The following is a 23454-nucleotide window of genomic DNA, read 5'->3' as shown; positions in this document are numbered from 1 at the left end:
CTGTCTGAAGTGTATTGTGTTGGGCTGGGAAGGAAGGTGGCAGGGGATGAAAGGGTGCTTGTGGAGGGGTGTAACGCCTCTGATTTCCTAGACATCCCACCAGCGAGGGAAAGGGTGAGGGAGGAGTGAGGGGTGGAGGGGTTGAGAATGTCATATTTCAGCATTTTGAAGGCCACATAAAATCGGCCAACATAAATCAGACTTGTTTGTGTTCAGCCTTTAAAATGCAATAATATCACAAAGAACCAAGCCACTGCCTCTCCTGTACACCAACATAGGTGGCAGAGGGGCTACACTCGCCCAGGGCCACTCTGCCCTCAGGGCATGGAGAAAACAGTAGTACGCCAGAATGTTTATGTTGGCGTTTACCTTTCGTTTAAGAGCCAACACAAACCAAAGTGAATATTATTTTGAAATGGCTAATTTCAGAGTCAACGCACCATGTGACATCATAAAGGAGTGCTTTGTCATGGGTGAATCCCTAGCAAATGTCTGGTATTTGCATTCATAATTCTCACACTGGCTGAACCCACTAAGGGGTAATAGACCTTCCTACTTAGTGGGAATGTGTGTATTAGATAAACCCAAAAAAGGTCCATAAATAAATATTACTACTAACATCCTCATCTGACTCTCGGATGAGCATTGTAACAAATAAGAGCCCTCCTCAATGTTGTCAAACATTTACAACATTAAAAACTCTATTTTATTATACAATTAATAAATACAATATTACCACACTACACTTCAATATAGAAAATGTTAAAAAACATACATCAATTTTACACAACTATTACTACAAAAATGATTCACAATTTTGTCCTTTACACAGTGATTTTCAAGTCGATGTGACCTGATTACTCCGTGTGTTGGTCATCTAGACTCGTTTATCACGCTATGTTTGTCTTAGCCCACCTTATAGACGTTTCTGTCCTCTGTGACTCGACTCTGCCGGACATTCATCAGGGGCAGAATAATGTGTATCTTTGAGTGGCTTGAGATGAATTCCACTGTTCTATCTTGCTTATCTTCCTGAGGATCCTGACAGGGATGCAACGTTTGTGTTGCTCTAGCTTTTTCTCCTGTACAGATGAGTATCAGCTTATCCTCATTCCCCTCACCTATGAGGCAAAAACACCATCACTTACAAAGTTGTCGTTTAAACAGTTCTAGTTTAAGCAGTCTTCCAAATATCTAAATGTCTAATGGCATCTCTCTCCCCTCTTACCTCACTCACTGGTTGGGGATTCTTGTATTTTGGTGAGGTAAATGGACTGATCTCCCCCAGCTCACAGTGTCATGGGTCAATTACAATGGATACTTCTTGTTTGAAACTCCCAATAGCTTGGAGCTGCAGAAATGATATAAGTATACCCAGTTGCAAAGGCAGATTTCCTCAATGTATCATTGACAAAGAACTGTATCTGTTTAAAACTTACTTGAGTGACTAGCTCTCCCAAGAACGTACTCATGTGGGGTCCTAAATTGTAAGCCCTACTCAAAAGAGATGATGACCATCCAGTTTGCAATTCTTCTATTCTGTGGTGAGCGGTTTATAGTGAGTATTTCGAATGTCTTTTTTTCGAATGCCATTTTGTCTTTGGGTCTCATTACACGGATGGCGGAGAACCATGGCGCTATTAGCGCCATGGTTCATGCCGGTAAAATACCGGCACCGCCTTGGCAGAAAGGGGAATTACCGCCCCATTCCAAGGTTGGTGGGGCGGTAATTCCCCCTTCCACCATTGCCCTTCCCCATTCCCATTTTTGCCCCATAGGGCATAATGGGAATGGGGAAGGCGCTGAATGGGGAAGGCGCTTATTACGGTACCGCAATTTGTGGTACTGTAATTAGTTTCCTGGGTCCCTTTGCGGGTTGGTTTTTAACGCCTGCAAAAAGCAGGCGTTAAATCCCCCAACCCGCAAAGGGACCTCGTAGTAAGGCTGTAAGGATTTACCGGTACCGGGATTTTACCGGTACTGGTAAATCCTTACCGCCATCCGTATAATGAGGCCCTTTGACAAAATGCTACAAAAAAAGTCTAATTTTATTTTTTTTAATGGCGGGCCCCCCCCTCCCAACTCCCGTTTTTTTTATTTACACTTTTTTTACTAGCAAAACAAAAAAAAATAACAAAAAACAGACATTTGAAAAATAAATTTGCCACATTGTTTTTCGACGAAATGGCATTCCAAAAAAAGTTTTAGACATATTAACTGGATACCGTGGTGCGCAGAGCTGGCCTTGACAAATAACTGTTTCCAATTTACCTCCAGATCGAAGGTACAGCCATGGGAGCAGCGTTGGCCCCTAATCTAGCGAACTTGTGTGTTGACATGTTTGAGTAGACAGTTGTGGACTCTGACCTCAATCCCTATAAAGACAAATTAACCAAATGGTTAAGATATATTGACAATGTGTTCGTGGTATGGTGAAAGGCGCTGTATGAATGCCCCATAACATAACAGTGAAGAGATGTGAACCTGTTTGATCTATCTCCTTTGTTGAATAAGCAGGTAACCTTCATGCAAAATGCACACAAACTGGGAACTATAAAAAAAAATAACTCTGCTTCACGAAACAGCTGTAAAAACCCACCACTACGGCGAGGGAATTTTTTAAAACAAAATAGCAATTTCAAAAGTAAAATAAATGCTTTCACTGAAAACCCAGCCACTGAAAAACCTACATTAAGTATACATTCCATTGTGTTACACTACCAAGGCAGAGGAAGCAACATTCTGCTTTATGCTTTCAATACCTCTTTTTCAGTTGGAGAAAAACATATTTTTCATTCCACACAAAACTAAACCTTGAGCTGTGTAAAGTAGACCTCACGCTCATGAGAAATACAATCCCTACTGCCATGCTTTGTGTATGTGTATTAATTGTACTTCTATTGTTGTTACCCCTCCATATCATTGACTTGAATTGTGGATTTCACCCAGTGTCCACATATGTTCCCAGGCAGCCTCATCACAAAGCCTTACTCTAGAACAAATCACGGGCAATGTGTAAAAGCAAACCTTATCAAAGGCAAAAGATGTTGCCTGCCATATTCCAAGGGCAGCTTCAAATACCTCAATACATCTCCGGCCATGACAGCAGGACAGCAATACAGGATACACCATTGCAAGCGATAGCAATCATTAAGGTACTTACCACAAAACAACCCTACAGTTCAAACCAAAAAAAGTAGAGGAAAAGAAACACAGTTTAGTCAAGCCTCGGACATCTGGCACTCTTTCTATTAAGTTGACAGCAGTGCCACCCAAACACATCAGAAACACAAACAGAATGTTCACCTGTCACCTTACAGCAAATCATAATACCAGAACCATCAAAAGGAGGGAATAATGACTTACCAGTAAGGCGATGTGTACTCCTGTACATTTACCATGCACCACTGTCCATACCAACAGGTATTGCACCAGTTGACATCCATGACACCAAGGAGATATGAGACCAACCCTAAACTTATAAAATGGGTAATGTGTATTCTGGTCCAATAATTCCATCACAGGGTTCTAGCCAGTTATTTAAAATATAGAACACTTGTTAAGACAAGGCCAGTCCCTTTAAAGGCCGGGTTGATTGAGACTGTGCAGTCTGCGTGTTGTGCCAGCTCATACAAGATCGTAAGTGAAGCACAGTTCACCGGTTAGATGAAACATTGCTAATTGTACCTATTTCTTTCTGTGAAGGGAAATACATCTGTGTTGCAGCCAATAAGGATTTCCAGTGGGAGGTCAGTCAAGTGGTGCGCCTGCCTCTGCTTCCAGGGGACATCATCAGGACCCCGGTTCACACCTCTGTCCAGTGTGCATCTTTCTCTGGGGTAACTCTGCAGTGCTGTGCCAGGGATGGCGGGAGTCGCTACAGCGTCTCCTGGAAGCCGGGTTCCTCGCCTTCAGGTTTGTCTTAGGTCATCAATTTCTTTTGCCAATCCCGTCGAGTGCATCAATCGTCTAGTGGGATAATCTGATTGGACCACGGGGCGGACAAACCTCTGCCTCTAGAAATGCATCAGACCCTTTTCCTAAAACTGGAAACCAGTAAGGGTGTGGCCCTTTAAACCCTAGTATCAGAATGAAATCTAATGGCCACTTGGGCACAGAACCATTACTAGAAGGGTCACCCACATTTCCTATAAATACCCTAAAAAAATCTGACACCTCTGCCTTTGGTTCATCTTTGTGACTTTGTGAAGCTGCCAGAGTGTGTTGATGGGCACTACACAAATGAAATGTTATATGGGGGAGAGGTGTTTCCAACCACAAGAATTCATGCCCTAGAAGAAAGGATGGGTGTTGGTATCAGCGTGACTGGTGTATTCTTTTATATCAAACATATTCTTACTTACAGGTGACATCATTCTTGCCCTACCAGATCTGAGCTCTCTTTCAGGCAAATGGTTTTGATTGGCTAAGATGCCCAGCAGTCAGGAATAAGGAAGGTATTCAGGTATGAGGCAGACACGCACTCGTCTTTGGGAAGACCTTTTTTTGTAGGTCTGTGGAGGCAAGGAAAGCTGCTCCCAGAAATGGAGCCTTCCCTCAACCAGTTCAACTGCTTCTGACGGTTACATGTGATTACAGCGAATTCAATTACAGAGAATGCTTTAATAACGAAACCTTTATAATGAAAAAATATCCTCTTTTTATTTTTTCTATTTATTTTGGGGGGTCCCCGTCGCCAAGCCCCCATTTCCGTATACTTTTAAACCCATCCCAACACCCTCCCCATCCGTTTTAACCCCTCACCCCACTCCAATATAATTTTTAAACAGAAATTTGATATTTTTTCATTATTATTTTTTCTTTATTAAAGTTATTCTCTGTTTTTTATTTGTTAAAATCACTGGATACCCTTCTTGACTCTCGAGCCGTACATTCTACTCCGAACCCGGCTCAGAGTCAGAACATAACACATTTCCCCCTCCCCCCTCTTATTCAACAAAGGCAAAGAAATAAGAGCAAGAATGAGGAAAATGAAGGAGGAGCGGAGGGAGGGAAAGAAATATTGGAAAAACAGAACAATGTACAACACACAACTAAACTGAATGATCACTAAAATGACATTTCATGGTTCAAAACCAACATAGCCCTTGAGGGGAGCAGGGATCCTTCTCAGCCTTGAATTTCCTCAGCCCACAGTGCCACCAGGCTTTGTAGTGCCGGAACGCTTAGACATGCTGTAATCGGTAGCATTTGGCTCAGCCACCACAAACCCATTCTCTGCTCTGACATCTTTCACCCCTGTGCTCACCACACCCTTAAACGGTACCAACCTCCCTTACAACCAAACCTCACCTCCCTCTACCACACCCACTCCATTCCTCACAGCAGTCATGTTTTTCAGCTGCAAATATTTATTCTCAAGACACTTGAGACCGATCCTGTGTTTCCTGACCAGCACCAGATCACCAATGGCCCAGTCCCGCAACTTTACTCTATTGGTGTCATCAAAAACCTCCTTATAGCGTCTCTGACCTTCCTGTATGACTCTCATATCAGCCTCATGATCTACTGACACTGCTCCTTCCATCCCCAGCCACCTGGGGCACAGCTGAGTACCAGGCTCTCTCCCCTTCCAGGATACGAATGGGGACACCTTTGGTACAGAGTGCAGGTTGGTGCAGTAACCCCACATCATTTGTCTCAGCACCAGCTGCTATGGCAGACCAGACAGCAAGGCTAACTGAATCCCTCCTTTCACAAACCTGTTCATGCGCTCCACCAGGCCATTGGTCTTGGGATGGTATGAAGCAATGTACAAATGCTTGATGGAGTCTTCATTCAAGAACCTCCTCATATTCTCTGAAGCAAACTGAACCCCATTATCAGTAACAATCTCTGCCGGGACTCCCTCCCGATAAAACACGTCCTCAACAAAACGGATCAACTACCCAGTGGGGGCACCTTTAGCAGCCCTCCACTTCACCCATTTAGTGTGATAGTCCACCAACACGAAAACAAATCTGATACCATTTCCCAAACCTTGAATGGGCCCCATCACATCCATAGCCACCTTTTGCCAGGGTTGATTGGGGACAGTTACTAGCAACAATGGAATCTGCTGCACACCCTTGCTCTTGTTCCTAGCCAAACATGCACGACAATCTGTAATATTTCGCTCCACACACTTGTCCATAATGGGTCAACAGTAGCTTTGACGTAATCTCATTTTGTTGCCATTAGCCCCTAGATCTCCCTGGTGCACCAAATCTACCAATTTGATTCTCATATCCTCTGGAGGAATAATCTTGTTGCCCCTCCTGAGCTTCTTCCTATCACGGGCAACTCATCCTTAACTTCAAAGAAATGTTCAAACCTTTTCTCCATAATATTCTTCTCAGCCCACCCTACTACTTGCCATTACACCACATATTTCAACAGCTCATCGGCACGCTCTGTCAGACTCCACTCCGCCTCACCAATATCCACCTGCCCATTACTAGCCATTACTACATCCTCCCCATGTGCCTCTTCATCTACCGCAGAGGGCCCAACAGGCAACTTTGACAGTCAATCTGCAAGCAAGTTCTTTTTGCCAGGCACACAAAAATGTAGCAGTGAACAAAATTGTTTATCTGATCCAGAACCAAATCTCATATGAGCTAATCGTGCTCCTATTTGTAATTTGATGGTGGAAACCTGGTACATTTGCAGTCATGCGTAGCTAAGTCTCTGCCACCAAATTTTCAACATTTGCACGGCAGAGTGCAAATGTGCAGGACAAAAGGCTGATAACACATATGTACGTCGCCTTTTGCCCTGCACTTTTGTACTCTGCTGTGCAAAGTAACTAAATGCTTCCTGGCATGTCCGCATGCCAGTAAGCATTCATTTGTAATTGTGAACGCTGCTTACCATACACACATGGTAGGCTGTGTTAGCAATCAACATGTCGGGCAGCATTTACAATGGCTCCTTAAGGGGCCCGCCTGCTTTATGCTGGCAGACTGCATAATGATCGCTAGAATTTGCACCAACCATGCCACCACAAATGCTGGAGCATTTTTGTGGCGGAGAGGAAGGAAGTTGACAGAAATAGAAGTTGAGTTCCGCCCAGGGGCGTTGCTAGGGGGGGGCTAAGGGGGCTATAGCCCCTGATCTTTTGGTGTAGCCCCGGATAGAATCTCAGGAGCTACAGCCAAAAGACTAGCTAGCCCCCAGTCCCAACAGTTCCGACATCAGCTTAGCCCCGGGTCTTTTCCAGACCTAGCAACTCCCCTGGTTCCGCCCCCTCCTTTCCGCCATACAAATGATTGAATATGGGGCGTGGCGTTAATGGGAGACATAAAAGCAATAATTCACCTTCCATTAATGTTACTTCCCTGTTGAACATGAGCTCCATGGAGTCTTGTTCGTAGTCCCATTTGGCCAAAATGAGCAGGATTTCACACAGGCAGATAGTTTTAGAAAAAGCCTGAAGGCTCTTTTGGTGTATTTATATTAGGCAAATAATACGCTTATCAGATGCTCTTAAATGGGCATCACTTGGTCTGCGAAACTGAGTGTAGATTTCATGATTGTGAAGGAACCTGAAATGTAGGTTCCCATTTGATAGAAACTGAGTGAGGGATTGATGATTGTGAAGGAACATGAAATGTAGGTTCCCATTTGATAATAGCAACAGAACCCTAATAATAACTATGGGAGAAATCAAGTAATTCACAGAACTGATTGCACCCACATTGACTCAACCTTCCCAGTGCAGACAGTGATTCAGCTCAGTGTCCATGGCAACACTAAGTCTTGTTTGATTATTGCAACACTAACTCAGCTGTTGTTAATGACCACGCTGAGCCAGGTCTTCCCAATGTGCATGCTGGCCCTTGTCTTGTTAATGCTCACAGTGTCTCAACTCTAATGCCCACGATCTCTCAGCTCTTGCAAATGCCCACACTGACTTGACTCCTGCTAATGCACACTCTAGAGCTAACTCATGTTCATGGTTGCCCTGACAATGCTCTTGTTAATGCCCACAGTGTGTCAGCTATTGTTAATGTCCGCAATCACTCAGCTCTTGTTAATGCCTGCAATGACTCAGCGCTTGTTAAAGCCCACACTGACTCAGCTCTTGCTAATGTCCACTTTAGAGCTAGATCATGTTCATACTTAGAGTGACTCTGCTCTTGTTAATGCCCAGAGTGTGTACGCTCTTGTAAATGTCCGCAATCACTCAGCTCTTGTTAATGCCTGCAATGACTCAGCTCTTGTTAAGGCCCACACTGCCTCGGCTCTTGCTAATTTCCATTTTAGAGCTAGCTCATGTTCATGCTTGCCCTGACAATGCTCTGGATAATGCCCAGTGACTCAGCTCTTGTTAATGCCCACAATCACTCAGCTCTTGCAAATGCCCACAATAACTCAGCTCTTGCTAATGTCCACTTTACAGTCAGTACCTGGTCATGCTTATACTGGCCTTGCTCTTGTTAATACCTGAAATGACTCAGCTATTTCCAATGTAAACTGTACAGCCAGTACTTGTTCATGCATGCAGTCTGTTGACTCTGCTCTTGTTAATCCTCTACTGAATTAGCCTCACTAATGGCCACACGTATTCAGCTGTTGTTAATGCCCACTCTTACCATGACCATGGGGCTTACCAAACCGTATCAACTAACCACTCACAGTCACAGTTGGGCAGACAGTGTGTCTTGTAGTGGCGTAACGCAAAATGTGGGGGCCCCCCTGCAAGCCATGTTGAGGATCCCCCCAACTCGGCAACAAATCACGGGTCGTGCCACACTCTGGGCGGGCTTAGATGATCATGCTTGCACAATACGCATGAACGTGCTGCTGAAGGGGTATGCCGCACACTGTAGGAGAAAGATATAAATGGGCCTCATTACGGGTCTGGCGGTAACCCTGCCGGTGATACCGGCGGGTTGCAGCCAGACCCGAAAATAATTATCGCTGTCTGACTTCCCGGTAACACCGGGGTATTACAACACCAGCAGTTGGGAAGTCAGGCACCAGTAATTCTGTAAATCCCCATTCCCATAATTACATAAGACTCTATGGGAATAGGGAATATGGAAGCACTGGCACTGTTAATAACGGTGCCAGTGCCTCCGTTACATTCTGCTTACCATGGCCGCTGTTCCCAGCAGGGTCAGACCTGCCGGGCACAGCAACTCCGGCAGGCAGATCCGTAGATTGCCGGTCCGGTAACAACGGTGTCGGTAGGCTTACCGGCACTGTTGTTACCGGACCGGCACTCTTGTAATGAGGCCCAGTATGTGTTTTAATTCAATATACACCACACTTGCTGAGAAAAATTGGCTAAAAAGCCAGAGTGGTTGCAATTGTTTTGGAGGGTAACACCAATCCAATACAAGCAAGTCACCAACAATGCACAGGAACATTAATGCTTTGCTATTAAAAATGCCATGCCACATTAAAAACATGTCCCACTGGCTGCACAGTGTAGACCAGTGTAGACACGTACTAACATTACAGTAAATCATGCCAGGTCGCATTTAGACCTACATAGACTGGTTGCACCAAAATGCCAGTCGAAGCAATAACACTCATCAAGAAGAGAGCATACATTCAAATCCCGGTTTCTGCGGCCACTAACAACACGGCCAAACTCTTTAAAATCTGCAAAGAACTGGTCAATCCTGTTGCAGTCTCTACCTCTCATGTTCCCTCCCATGCCCTCTGTATGGCTCTGGCTAAAACACAGGACATCCTGTCCTCTATCTCATCTTCCTCTCCCTCTTCCTCTTTCGGCCCCTCTTTGGCCATCTCTATCTCTCCTCCTTCTTTCTCCTCCTTCTCTCTGACAACACCTGACAAAGTTTCTAGACAAGTCCGATCTATGAAAGTGTCATCCAAACAGATGCTCCCCTGCTCCTCCGAACCATCAAGGACCATATTGACACCCTCGCTCCACCATTGGCCAATTTCTGTAATCACTCTTTCACCACTGGAACGTTCCCCTTTCACCTTAAGTACTCCCTTCTGCACCCACTCCTCAAGAAGAAGTCTGCCGATCCTACCTGCCTGGCAAACTATCACCCAATCTCCATCAGCCCTTTCCTAGGCAAACTCTTGGAAAAGCTGGCCATCTCCCAGTTTACAGTCCACACTGAATCCGTTGGATGTCTCCATGACCATCAGTCTGGATTAAGAGCTGGCAGAGGCACGGAAACTGCTCTTCTGAACACCCATGAAGATCTGGTCTCTAACCTTGATTCCTGCATTCACTCTGTCCTAATCCTCCTTGATCTTTCCTCTACTTTCGAGACAGTCAACCACACCATCCTGATCAATCGACTATGTGAGAAACTGGGCATCACGGTTCAGCCCTGAAGTGGCTGAACTCCTTCCCCTTCGAGTGCCCCTCCCAGGTCCAACTTGGTCCCTTTCTCTCCGCCACCTCTCTCTCTACCTGTGGTGTTCCTCAGGGCCCTATCCTCTCAGCCTGGTGTTTCAACCTCTACTTGGCCCCTTTGACCACCTGATCTCTACCTTCTCCTCTAACTTTCAGTGTTATGCGGATGACACTCAGCTTTCCGTCAGGTTCCTCTCCTCCCTCGCTTATTCCTGACTGTCTATTCGCGATTTGGGATTGGTGGGACTGGTGCCAGTAAGACAGAGATCCTTCTCACTGGGACCCCTGCTTATTCTTTCCCTCTCTCACTCTGTCCGACCCACCTTGGGCCCTCTTCCTTCGCCTTCCTGCAAGGCAAACAACCTTGGTGTCATCTTCGATTCCACTCGCTCTTTCTCTCCTCACATCTTGGATGTCGCCAAGAAGTCCCACTACCAGCAGCTCCTTCTCAAAGGGACTCTTTACTTTCTCACTTTACCCCAGAGGCTCACTGTCTCCAGAGCCCTGTTTCTCTCTGGCTGGACTACTGCAACAACCTCTTTCTCAATCTGCCTTCCTCTACTCTCTGCCCTCTGCAACTAATCCAGAACAGGACTGCAAGACTTATCCTTGGCCTCAAGCCCAGGGATCGTATCTCTCCAGCCCTGACATCTCTCCACTGGCTCGCAGTAGCTGCAAGGATCTAGTTCAAGACCCATTGCATTGTCCACAAGGCTTTCTGGGGCCAGAGCCCACACTACATCCAATGTTCTCTTCCAAAATACCTTCCTTCTCAAGCATTTCCCCAGCTACCTCCAACTCTCTAAGGGATAGACGCTTCTCCAGGCAGAGAGTGGGGGGGGGGTAGATCTCTCTCATCTACAGGTGCCTACCTCTGGAATGGCCTCCCTGCCCCTCTCAAACTTGAGTGGACCACCTGAGGTTCTGGAAACAGCTAAAGACATTCCTCTTCTCCTCTGCTTGCTCCCTCTCCCTCCCCTGCTGACCTACCTGTCTGCTGTACCGACTGGTAGCCTGGCTACTATCAGAGTCTCACTGAGTCCAGGCTCTTTCTTGATCAGTCACCCTTGCACTGCCTTCGGGCCTACCACGCACTTAGGGGCTGTAACTGTAACCCTACAGTCCCTTGTTCTCCTTTCACTAACCAGAGCCGTGCTGCACTTACTCAGAGCATTACTGCCCTGTTCTCCCCTCCCCTCTTGCTTGCACTTCCCCCTCCCTTTCCCCCTGCATTTCTCGTTCTCGCACTTGCACGAGCTGAATGACACAGGGCCAAGTAAGATAGTTTGTCTTGTCTTCATCTGTCTTCCCTCCCTTGTCTTGTCACGCCTAGAAACACTTGTGTACAGGCATGTTATAAATGACTTATATCATATCATCACAGATGCCCAGAAAAATATACAATGCCACAGTAAGAAATGGCTAGACTGGCAGTACCCAAATGGCAGTCTAGTCAGGTAATTACACTTAGTAGGACTGCTTTATCAGAAATGCGCAGTAAAAAAAAGTCATACTAAACTGTGGAATGACTAAACTGGCTGCACCAAAATGACTGTAGCCACTAATACCACATATCATGCCTGCATAGCCTGGACATGGACAGCCATTATGATTTATCACACAATCCCAACACCCCCTCCACACATCCCCTCTCCCTCCCACCCCCTACCCCAACCTTCAAAATCAACTCCTTGGCCGAGAATTACCTTCACGTCCCTTTTCCTTGTCCCAGAGTTTACGTATGAGGCTCCTTGCCTCATAGGTAAATACTGGGATGATGAAGAGTGGGACTAGGAGTAATGAAGATTACAGGTAGCATTACCTCCATGCACCCTTACCTCATCCCAGTACTTGTGTATGAGGCAGAGTACCTCATACACAAGTACTGCCTCATATACAAGTACAGGGACGAGGAAGAATAGGGCTAGGAGTCATGATGATTACCAATAAGTAATCAAGGCACTCAACACAAGTAGTGGCGTAACACCATTGAGTTGACTGGGCTTCAGCACTCCCCCCCACCCCAGTCCCCTGAAATGTTGGGCTATGTTGACTCAACCTGGATGACCTTCAGATCAGTTGCCGGACAGAACAGGACACAGATGTTGAACAGCACCTGAGTTTCGCTGTTAACAAGGGCCGAGCAATTACTAACGTAAAGCATTTCACTGTTAATACCTTAATATTTTAGGGAATTTAAATTGTGATGTGAGTCTAGTACTTGCATGCCAGGGGAGTGATTGGAAGGGTAGAGAGGGAACAGGAGACCGCTCATTCTCACAGCAGTCCATAAGTGAGTGCTTTCAGACTTAAAGGAGAGAGTTAACTGCTTGTAGCATTGAATTTGCACTAGAATAGTCTCATTAAAATGGTTAAAGAAGTTAAATGTCCCCACACAAGTAAGTTTCCCTCTCCCCTACCTCCCTTGAAGTTAGTGCCTCTCCCAACATTTGAAGGGTTAGCCCCCCGAAATGTATATTTTGTTGCACCTCTGAACACAGGCACACACACCATTCACCATATACACACAGGCACACCCAGCCATCCATACATTTAAGTGTGCACTCTTTCACCATACAGGCACACTCAGTGTGCACCCTTTCACCATACAGGCACACCAAAGCAGCCACCCGTACATTTAAGTGTGCAACCTTTCACCATAGAAACACACAACGCAGGCCCCCACCACCCATACATTTAAATGTGCACCCTTTCACCATGCATGCACACTCAGGCAGCCACCCTAAGTGTGCACCCTTTCACTGTACATGCACGCACGCACACACGCAAACCAAGCCACCCATATATTTGTGTGCACCCTTTCACCATACACTCACACAGGCAGCCACCTACATATTTAAGTGTACACCCTTTCAAAATACACTCACACACACATGGGGTTGAGGGGAGCCCTATTACGTCAAAAAGATTTTTTTTCTTTTTGAAGTCCCTCTGACTTAATAAAAACATTATTTCCGTTAAGGACCGAACCATAACGGAAATAATTACCTTATGAGAGTGACTTAAAAAATAAACGATTTCTTTTTGAAGTCATAGGGCTCCCCCACCCTCTGACATGCAGGCCTCCAGCCTGGGGTCTTCCATGTCATGGGGTGGGAGGAGTCCTGGGACTTCAAAAAGAAAGTTTCTTTTTCTAGACACTCTGCCTTCATAAAGAAAGTATTTCTATTACAGAAATTATTTCTTTATGAATGCAGAGTGAATAAAAAAAAAATCCCCCCCAAAAAAATATTTTTTTTTCTCCAGGACATGTGCTAGCGGGGCCCCCCGACCGCGGGAGCTGCGAGGGCCCCAGTTACGCCAGTGCTGTCTTGGCCCCAGTAAGAGGGTTAGGTCTTGGAGGATTAGATGGATGCGATTGTGGCATTGACTGGCGCTCTTTCCTCTTTCTCCTCCAGCTGCATCCTTGGTGGGCGGCCGCTGGTGCCATTCTCTTGCCCTTGATGCCTCCCAGTGCCCTGGCAGAGACACGCTTTACCAATGTGTCTTTGAAGATAACGAGTTTCCTCCGGTGCAAGTGGGAATACCAGTCACGGTGATACAGCGTAAGTGCATCAGTGGGTAGAGAGATGGCATATGTAAATTCTTTGTTTGTCCGTTTCCCGCCGAATCATTGGCACTGGCATTACCGGTGCTGGTGATTACGACAATCCCATCTTATGGAGTCCATGGAATGGGAATTACCAGCGTATCTGCCACCGGCCACCCGCAATATCCTGGTGATACTGGGATATCAGGTGGTGGAGACGATAGGGGCAGTTTCCTGGTATCCCGCTGTCATTACCGGCGGCATACCGGGAAACTTGTAATGAGAGCCAATGGGCCTCATTATGACTCTGGCGCATTTTTTTCCGGTGCCCAGCAATTACCGCCCCGGCAGACCCGGTAATTTCCCATTCCTGGGTGCCAGATAAAAATGCTCCTACGGCTCAATGGGAATGGGGAGGTCGGATGCACCGGCACCATGCGTGAATAGTGCCGGTGCATCCAACATGGTCTGCTCGCGGGTGCCGGTCCATCTGCCAGGTCAGACCTGGCGGGCAAAAAGTCACCCGCGAGCAGAGCTTGTAGTTTGCCGATCCGTTAGCAACGGTACGAGCAAGCATACCGGTACCATCATTACCGGACCAGCAAGCTTATAATGAGGCCCAATGTGTTTTCTCTTTACACGGGCTGCCTGCATGTCACCCAAAGCTAGTTATGAATCACTAGACATGTATTAGACTTAAGTGAATGAGCTGGGCTATTATTGGCACTTAATGCCCAGAAGAAGTGGGGAATATTCTAGGATTCTGGCTCTATCTACCTAATGAGCAGCTATTTGTTGGCTGCCTCTAATTAGTGGCCTCTTGGTAATTTATTTTTTTATTATACAAATAATTCAAATGAGGCAATTTCTGCTACCATGCGGCAACAGGGGTATCAGGGAGGTGAATACACAAGGAGAGTGGGGAGAGGGGACATCAGTGTCACCTTCCTGGCACTCACCAGAAGGGTAGTTAAGTGTAAGGGCTGAGTGGCAGTGGCGTGACAGGCATAATTTTTAGGGCATTCCCCTAATTTACAGTTAGCACTTTAAGCTCTTCCAGGCTCCTTTGTGACTATGAGAACACATATTATATATTTCTCTCAGTTATAGGTTTTAAGATGTTGAGACATGTCATTCCCTTGTGAATTGAAAGACAATCAAATGCCAAAGAAAGATGTTCTTCCAAAACTGCATTGCGTCAGCCCAAAACAAACCTAATAGGATTTGAGTTTGGAAAGTCAAAAAAAGTCAAAACAAGTCAAACACACTTCAATCTCATTCTTACCCAAAATCACCAGGTACGTCTTTTCAGACCAAGATGGCCTCCATTCCAACTAGCAGATCAACGGCACCCTCTGTTCTGGAGCAAGACAACGCGGCAACACTCCCAGACCTCAAGCCAACTACACCAGAGGGTTTGATAAAAGAAGAGAGCATTTCTGCAGCCCAACCACTCTCATCGAGGATTAGATCACTGCCATAGCCTGGCTCCAGAATCCATTTCCAATGTTTTCTTTAAATCAGGCCCTATGCCTGCCTTATTATTAGAAACAACTATCCCCCATTGATGAAGAAACTATGCATGAGAAAAGGTGATAACTATTGCCCTATAACAAATGTTCCTTTTTCCGAACCAAAATCATTGAAGACGTATGAAGATAAACTGACGTCTTTCAACAACAGCAACTGATTCTTGGATGAGCACCAGGAGGAGTAGGGAGACTGCCTTGCTATACACGCAAGACTAAATCGCAGAGTCTCTGGATGCAAACTCCACAATGGATCTCATATTGCTCGGTCTGGCTCTGGCTTATAACAATACAGATCAGGCCTTTCTGCTCTAAGGACTAATCTCCACTATGGGGACTGAGGGAAGGGCCATTAAATGATCCCGACTTTCCCACTTAGACGACAAGTGACTGAACTTTGCACGCTTGGATCGTTAACACTTATGCCATACACCTAACTGAATCCTACTCACCTAAATTTCAACCCCATTCAGATGACCCCGAAGAGACTAATCAAGATGCCAAGTCCACTTTTACCAATTGTCTGCAGACCATACTGGACCGAACGATTGATAACACCCTGAACCTCAAAGCAGAGAAAACAGGACTCATGCTCCCCAACGTAGGCTTTCAATCGCCAGTGGTCATCGGTACCCAACATTCCCTGATAGGGAAGGAAAAGAATGCAGGTATCATTCTGGGCCCAGCCAAGTCCCTTTCTCCACAATGTACACCTCAAAAAGACTCCATACCATTCATGCAATCAGTCTACCTGGGTCATTAGTCATCTCTAACTTTGATTACTGGACAGTCTCTACTAGGCCTGAACAAGACGTTGGTTCTGTAACTCCACCTCATTCAGAAGGAAGCGGGAAGACTTATCCTCACTCTTAGACTACGAGACACTGTCTCACCGGCTTTGAAAGCTCCTCATTGGTTGCCAGTGCATTATTCTCTGCATTACTCAGCTATATAAGTCATTGCTGTATTCCTAAATACACACCAGGTCTTCTTCCTTCTTCTTGTTCACACAGATAAAGTAGAGCTTGGGAAGAACAACTCTCCTAAGGGAGGAAAATGGCTCAGGAAATCTTTCTCATTTTGGTGGTCACATGCCCGTTCCTTGCACGTCTTTTGATCAACCTTGGACGGCAGTCCCGCCTTCTTAAGGAGACACCCACCCAGTTCCCTAGGAGGCCAGTGCGTACCTACTTTGCTTTAACAGAGACAGTTCCGATCTGGTAGGGTTGGGTTGGAGAGGGTAGGGTGAGTGTTGTACGCAGATGCTACCGAGCAAATACATAAGCTTGGCAATGACAATATCACTTTAATTACAAACAACATAAAAGTCATGGTTTAAAATTCAGCAACTCCTGCATGTGTTGGCCAACCTGATTGTGCAGCACATTATAGCTTTCACGCCTCGGCTGGGCGGTGTACATGTGCTTTAACGGCCCGCCTGCCCGAGATTTGGTAGGCCCAATGGCTGCCAACTCCCTGTTGCCGCCCCACGTTAGAAAAAGAAAAAAAGGGGGGGGGAAACGCCACCTGGGAAAGGGCCTCGGGTGGCTGGAGCAGCGGGTGAGGATTGTGTATTCTCACCACTGTTCCAGCCTCCTGATTGGCTGAGCGCCCTTTCCCAGGTGTGACTAAGCATTTCTGCCAATCTAAGTAGCCAAATGATTCAGTTAATCTGATTGGTCAAAATGCTGAATCTGCAAATCATCAAAGAGGCCTGGGTTTATACTGCCACTGGTTCTAGTTTCCATCCTTTTGACACTCTGCATCCCTGCAACATGTTTGCAGGGCAGCAGGACTTCAGTCTGCTTTGTTCTCGGACTGAAGATCTTGAAGCTTCCATGTAACATTTTGCCACAGGTCTTGGAGGAGCTTAAGGGCTCCTCCTCAAAGGGACTTGCCAGGTGCAGGTCAGTGGTCTCTATATGCCAGGATTGTATTTTAGAGCTCTTTCCTTGTCAGCAGGATCAAGTCATTCTTTGCTTGAGTAATGTCATTGCCCTAATAGGCACATTTTAGGATTGAACACTGCTCTTCTCTATACTGTACCCTGACATCATTTTTCTCAGCGTAGTGAGTTTATTCTTTTCATGGGTGACTCCTGTGTTTCCAGTGGGGGGTGAAGTTGGTGGAGTTCTCTGACCAGGTATAAAACATTGTTAGTGGTTCTTCATTTGTTCCCCTCGGTGAGGGAGGGGAACTCTTCTTCAGATGGGTCTTCCTTATAGCAGATGATGGGGAGCTTTGTTACGGGTCGCCTTCAACAATGATAGAGTGATCCCTTCTCATCCCTTTGTCCCCAGAGACGTTGGCTTTCACTACAGAGAAATATGAACTTGCTTGGGGTGCATGGACCCATTTAGCATGTTTGGGTCCCTTGAGTGATTTGCTGGAATTTGATTTTGAGCATAGTCATTGTAAGGGTGCATAAGAAGGACTCTGGCACAATAGTGGCATGTTTGGGGCTATAAAGCAATTGAAAACCTATCTTTCCCTGATCCTAAGAGGGGTTTTCCTGCCTCAACATATCTATTAAAGTAAAGGTGTCAAACGTCCTGTGTCAAGAAAATCTTATTTCCGGCCCTTACACTATAAATTAATAAATAAAGCAGCACTGTGCTGATCCCAGGAGAATGCCTCCTTTCTCCTGGGTTATGGTCAAAGTTCCATACAATGTTACCTTCGTGGGCCAGGAGAATACCTCCCTTCTCCTGGCATTCCAAAGAGCCAAACAATTGGCCCAGAGGAATGACTCCCCTAACCAGGTCACAAAGTTCCAAATAACATTTACTCCATAAGCCTGGAAAATGACTCCCTTCTCCTGGCGTTCAGTCTCAGTCTCAAATAATCCTGGGTGGGGGGGTGACTCCCTTCCCGAGGCCTGTTGGATCTTCCTCTCGGTCCGCGTTACCAGGAGAATGACTCCCTTATCCTAGTAACCATAACACAATCTCTTACAACCAGGGGGAATTATTCCCTTCCGCATGTCTTCTCATCATTAGGTTTCACACGTACAGCACCCAGCTCTGAGTGTTATGAGGGTCCATGATCCTGGCTTCTCTCTTCTTCTTCGGCCCACTTGGTCCACTTCCCTGCCATGTACTGCCATGAGTAAGATGATTCGTATCACTCTCTTGGTTTGGGTCACCGACCCCAGTTACTCTCCCCTTTTCTTTATGTCCCCTTGGCTGCCTTGCCGGCCAAGCACTGACATGAAGAAGATCGTCCTGCTTGTTATGTTTTTACAGGGTTTCTGCCTCCTATACTTTCCAGCCCCTACAGTTCCCCGCACCTCTCCCATTATGCTCTGTGTTCCCGGGATGAACGTCCAGTTCTTCCTGGGGTCTTTCTTCTACTCCGTGTGCTGCGTGGGTATCTCTGTACCTTGATGCCTTCACCTCGTGGATCTCCTTCCCGGCCATTTGACTGACGGTATGGATGCTGCCTCTTGCGTGTGCATCATCGTCTGCCAGCCTCCCATTACCGTCTGGAAGCTGTTGGGCAAAGGAGTCTCATTGTCCTCTTGACTCCGGGGGTGGGCTGCTCTTGGCTCTGTCCTTGCCTTCAGCACATCTCCTTCGTGCTTCTCGGGCTTCATGGTCTCTCGTCCTGGTTGGCTGTGTCTCCCTGATAGGCACTCCTTCTTTGATTTCAATGGCGTAAACGGAACCATGCCTCCACGGAAGTCTGTAATGCTGCAGTTCCTGCTGGGTATTGCCCATCCTCTCGTCCCAGTACTTGCATTACTTATATTCCTGATGTTCCTCATCTCAGTACTTTCCAGGATCTTGAGGTATTCTACTTTACAACAGTACATAGGTCCACTGTCTACAAAGTGGTTACCAGAAGAAGGAGTTTAGAATGTGTGGGGGGTCTGATGTTCTCACAAGGGCTATTCCCTAGATTGTCATCCTTCTCCCTAGGGGCGGGTGTCCCTCCCCATGAGACCCTCCCATATTATACCAGCCCCAGGGGGACTATTGGATAGCGTCCTCACCTCCCTGTCCTCATGCAAAAGGGCTCCCCCTCAGGGAGAAGTGATGACATGTAGTGAATCGTGACACCATTTACATTCCCAGGTGAAGACCTTCTCAGAGAGACACACACAACAATCTGAGTTACAGGACTATGTCAGCCACAAACATCATTCAGGCAGTGTAGGTTCTTGGAGTAGTAGCTGGCAGCAGCAGCTTGAAGGAGGTTGGACCAGAGGAAAGAGTCTGCGTAAACGTGGAGATCAAGGAGTGAGTTTGTGAGAGTTTGGAGAGAAAGGAATGAGTCTGGAAGAGGAGGAGATTGGAGAGTAAAGTGGAGATTAGTCAGGAGTGGGTTAAAAACATCAGGAGGAGTTTGGTGAAAGAACAGAGCACTGGTTGGAAATATCATGAGGAGGTTGATGCAAGAGAACAGGAGCTGGGTTGGAAACATCAGGAAGAGATTGGTGAAACAGAGCAGGAGGTGGGTTGGAAATATCATCAGCAGGTCAGTGTAAAAGAACAGGCGGTTGGCTCAAAACAACAGGTGGAGGTTGGTATAACAAAATAGGAGGTTGGCTGGAAAACACATGAGGAGGTTGGTGTAAAAACTCAGGAGATTGGGTGGAACCATCAGGAGAAGGTTAGTGGAAGAGAACAGGAGGTAGGTTGGGGATGCAAGAAGAAGGAATACCAAGAGGTGGAAGATGGAGAAGAGCAAGGGGTGAAAGGAGATAAACCTCAGAAGGCAGAAAAGGTGAGAAAGGACATCAATAGTGGGTGCCGTAAGAAACCCAGGTGGAATAAGAGTGACAACCTAGCCAGGCAGAATAGGAACATTTGAGTATGCAAGCTTCGAAAAAAGGCAGGGTTTGGGGTGATACCCCACTATGAAGGGGTTAAACCCATGGTGGGAGGGGGAACGAGCATGTGGCATAGAATGAGGAGGCAGCGAATGACGATAGCAGGAGTAAAGAGGTTGTGAAGAAGGTAGGAGTCACGATCCGAAGGCAGGGCTGTGATGGAAGCCTTTTTAATGACCACGCTGATAATACCTCCAGTGATGCAATAACCTGTTTCCTCAATGGACAACTTGAAAGCAGCAATAGGAGGCACTGAAATGAGTCAAGGGGAAGAATCTATGAGAAGATATGAGATGTAGGGTGTGAGAACCCCTCAAACCTTGGACTGAGGCCCAAAGGAAATAGACCATGTGAAGAGCAAAGATGAAGGCTGCAGAAATCTGTTAAACCTGAGACTATAAGTCCAAGGAGGAAGACTCTCTTAGAAGTACAGTGGATAAGGGTGCAGGAAACCCTTAAGCTTGACCAGGGACTCCAGGGAAAATCCCTTTAAGAGTAAAGGGTAGGGCTCTGAGAAGGTGGGAGCCAAATTAAACCCGTGGGTAGGGTTTCCAAGATTACTAAAAAAGACATTGTAGTGTACCATTAGTGGGTTGCCTATCCTCTGTCAAGTCTTCACAAATGTAGAAATATAGTTTCATTTGAAGTTCCACGTTGGCCTGGTTATTGATCCTTCTCACCCTTGTATTAACTCGTACCCCTTTCTTTTTTGCTACATCCATTGTTCCTGGCCTGGGCGTGTGGGTGTAGCTGTGATGTGGTGTTAAAGAGCCTTTCCTTGTGGTGGCAACAGTTTTTTAGTAAACTGCCAGAAAGTTGCCTCTCCTCCCATCAGGCCCCTGGGACACTTCCTCACTCTCTCCTATCTACCTTTCCTCTGGTGGAGACAGTGGAGACCCGCGTGTGGCATGAGGGACAATCCACAATTGCTGATGCACCTCTAGCGCCGCCTACAGGGGTAGGAATATCTACTTAGCAGGGGATTGCCCCGTACCTCAGCCAAACACAGCAAACAATTCAGACCCTAAATGGAAAAGTAAAAGGAGGCTGCAGGTCTAGCTCCACAATAGTCACCTTAAAGGGGATCCCAATGCCGTCCAGCCACTGTTAAACAGTTACTTTACTTCTGGGAGACACAACTCCTTCCTGGGCACTAATTACTTCTGGGTGACCTCTATGTTACTAGTGGACAAAATCCTTCTGGGTCATGCTCTCGCCTCCAGTAGTTGTCCTTACCGGGAACCAGAAATGTTCTTGTATCCCCTTTTTTTTTTAATTTACTTGTGTGTAATCAAAGAAAATGATTTTTTACAAGAGAGCAGTCGTGAAATGTCAAAAGCTTTGTTTGTTTCCTTCTTCATTTTCTTCAAGATTGCAGGAGCACAGCGATTAAAGAGTCAAGTAATGTCAGTGGTGGAGGCTGTTAGAGTCGATGACAGAGTTCCGTGGCGATCGACGCCTAGTAGGAGGGCGCCGAAAAAAAGAGGCACAGACAGGGGATGCCTCTGTTGGTATGCAGTATAGTTAGGTTGAAGATTCAGCAGCAGTGAGTGGATAGTAGTTGGCATTGATTTTGGTGAAGGCTGCTTCCATTAGTTCAGACGTGGCTACCGCCCAACGGGGTTTTTCTCCCGAGATAAGGCGACACCACCATGTGTCTTCTTCTATCAGCACAGTGTCAACCCATACAGGGGCCAGAGAAGCTGTGCGTTCTTGATTTAAAGATGGGCAGTTTAACAAGAGGTGACAAACTGTCTCAATTGAGTCTGGGATTTTGCAGAGTCTGCAGGTTGTCGTAGTGGATTGACTTCTTATCCCCAGGATTTCTCTGGTGTGGAGCAGATTGAGACGTTCTCTTAAAAATGTGCTGTGTAGCTTTTTGTCCGGAAACATTCTTGTATCCCCTTTACAGAGCCCTGCCCAGCCCACTCAGAAGTTCTTAAGGAGTCCAACAGTATTTATGGGAGGAGGTGCCCGTTTTATCTTTCCTGGCCTCAGTGGCTGAATGGTAAGCACCATGGATTGGTCAAGAAGTTAAAAAGCGCCTTGGTGTCTCTGTTAATTCATGTAATGGTTAGTGCAGTAGGCATGTGTTTGTAAGTGCACAAACCAGTTGCAGAGGCAGATTTCGGTGGCAGAGGGGGCGGATAATAGGGTGCCAGCAGGAGGCTGATGGGGGCGCACTGGGCACAAGATAAAATACAGGGGGGGCGGCTGCCCCCACCCTGGCTTTGCCACTGGCACAGACCACTTTGACATTTTCAATTGATGAAAGCTACTGCAGGGATGGTGCATCTTTCATGGCGCTCCTTGGCGCAATGAACAGCAGGAAGTTGCTGGTTAGGGCAAGGAACGGCAGCACCAGAATAAAGTGCCCCGGAAATTCCACCTGAAAATGTTGGAGCAGAGGCTTAATGAGTGGGGATGTAACCTCCTGCCAAATTAACTGGATAAAATCCTGAAGCCACCAGGAAACTTCTTTTCCACATCAAGCAGATAAATTCAGTTTAAGCTGGAGTTGCAAACCTGTCATCTTCCAGATGTTTTTGGACATCGCCCATAATCCTTCAGCATGAACTATGTTGGCTGGGCTGATGGGAGTTATAGTCCATAGCATCAGGAGGGTGACTGGTTGTCTACCTCAGAACTAAGATCCCAAAGGAATTTAGATTGTGAGAGAAGCCATTACTGAAAGTCTGCCATGTTTGAGTCAGGCAGATTTCAAACCCTAACGAATGAAAATGCGTTTCAAGCTACTGGTGATATTTTTGTGCTCCTAGCTGGCGAGAGCTTCTGCCCCAGTGAATCTAGCCACGTCGCATGGAATGCCACAAGAGCAGGTCAAGAAGCGAGAATCCGGTGCACCGAGGATAAAGAAGGCACCTGGCGCAGGAACTGCTCCCTGAGCGGAACCTGGGGCCAAGTGACACACACCTGTACGGATAAAAGACTGCTGGCCCTCCTGCAAGAGGCTCAGGTAGGAAGTGCATTGCTACTCTAACAAAGACACACTGTTCTGTCGGTGGGATAAATAAGGGAGTTGTCAGGAGAGCAGGTGTTCAACTACTGCTATTCTGTGTCCTATGCAAAGAGAAGTGCTTGCTTAACGTTTCTAGTGCACTTGTCAAGCACTTGGCATGCTTAAATAACAGTTCCCAAGCAGCGATAAACATTTCTCTTATTCAACAAG

At 46.5% G+C, this 23454-nt stretch overlaps 1 protein-coding gene across 1 annotated transcript in view; it reads left to right on the top strand.

Moving 5' to 3' along the window:
• The window catches only part of LOC138452791 (adhesion G-protein coupled receptor F3-like), a 110574-nt gene that overhangs the window by 37992 nt on the left and 49128 nt on the right, over positions 1-23454 (top strand). The window contains exons 3-6 of the mRNA XM_069605134.1: positions 3706-3915; positions 13771-13917; positions 15904-16098; positions 23045-23241. Coding sequence (XP_069461235.1) covers positions 3706-3915; positions 13771-13917; positions 15904-16098; positions 23045-23241 — 749 coding nt within the window. The remainder of the gene's footprint in view (positions 1-3705; positions 3916-13770; positions 13918-15903; positions 16099-23044; positions 23242-23454) is intronic.

This window comes from Ambystoma mexicanum, chromosome 4p (assembly GCF_040938575.1).
Source record: "Ambystoma mexicanum isolate Mex_15411 chromosome 4p, UKY_AmexF1_1, whole genome shotgun sequence".
In the NCBI taxonomy this organism is placed as follows: domain Eukaryota; kingdom Metazoa; phylum Chordata; class Amphibia; order Caudata; family Ambystomatidae; genus Ambystoma; species Ambystoma mexicanum.
Note: the sequence above shows the minus strand (reverse complement) of the source record. Positions and strands in the feature narration are given on the sequence as shown.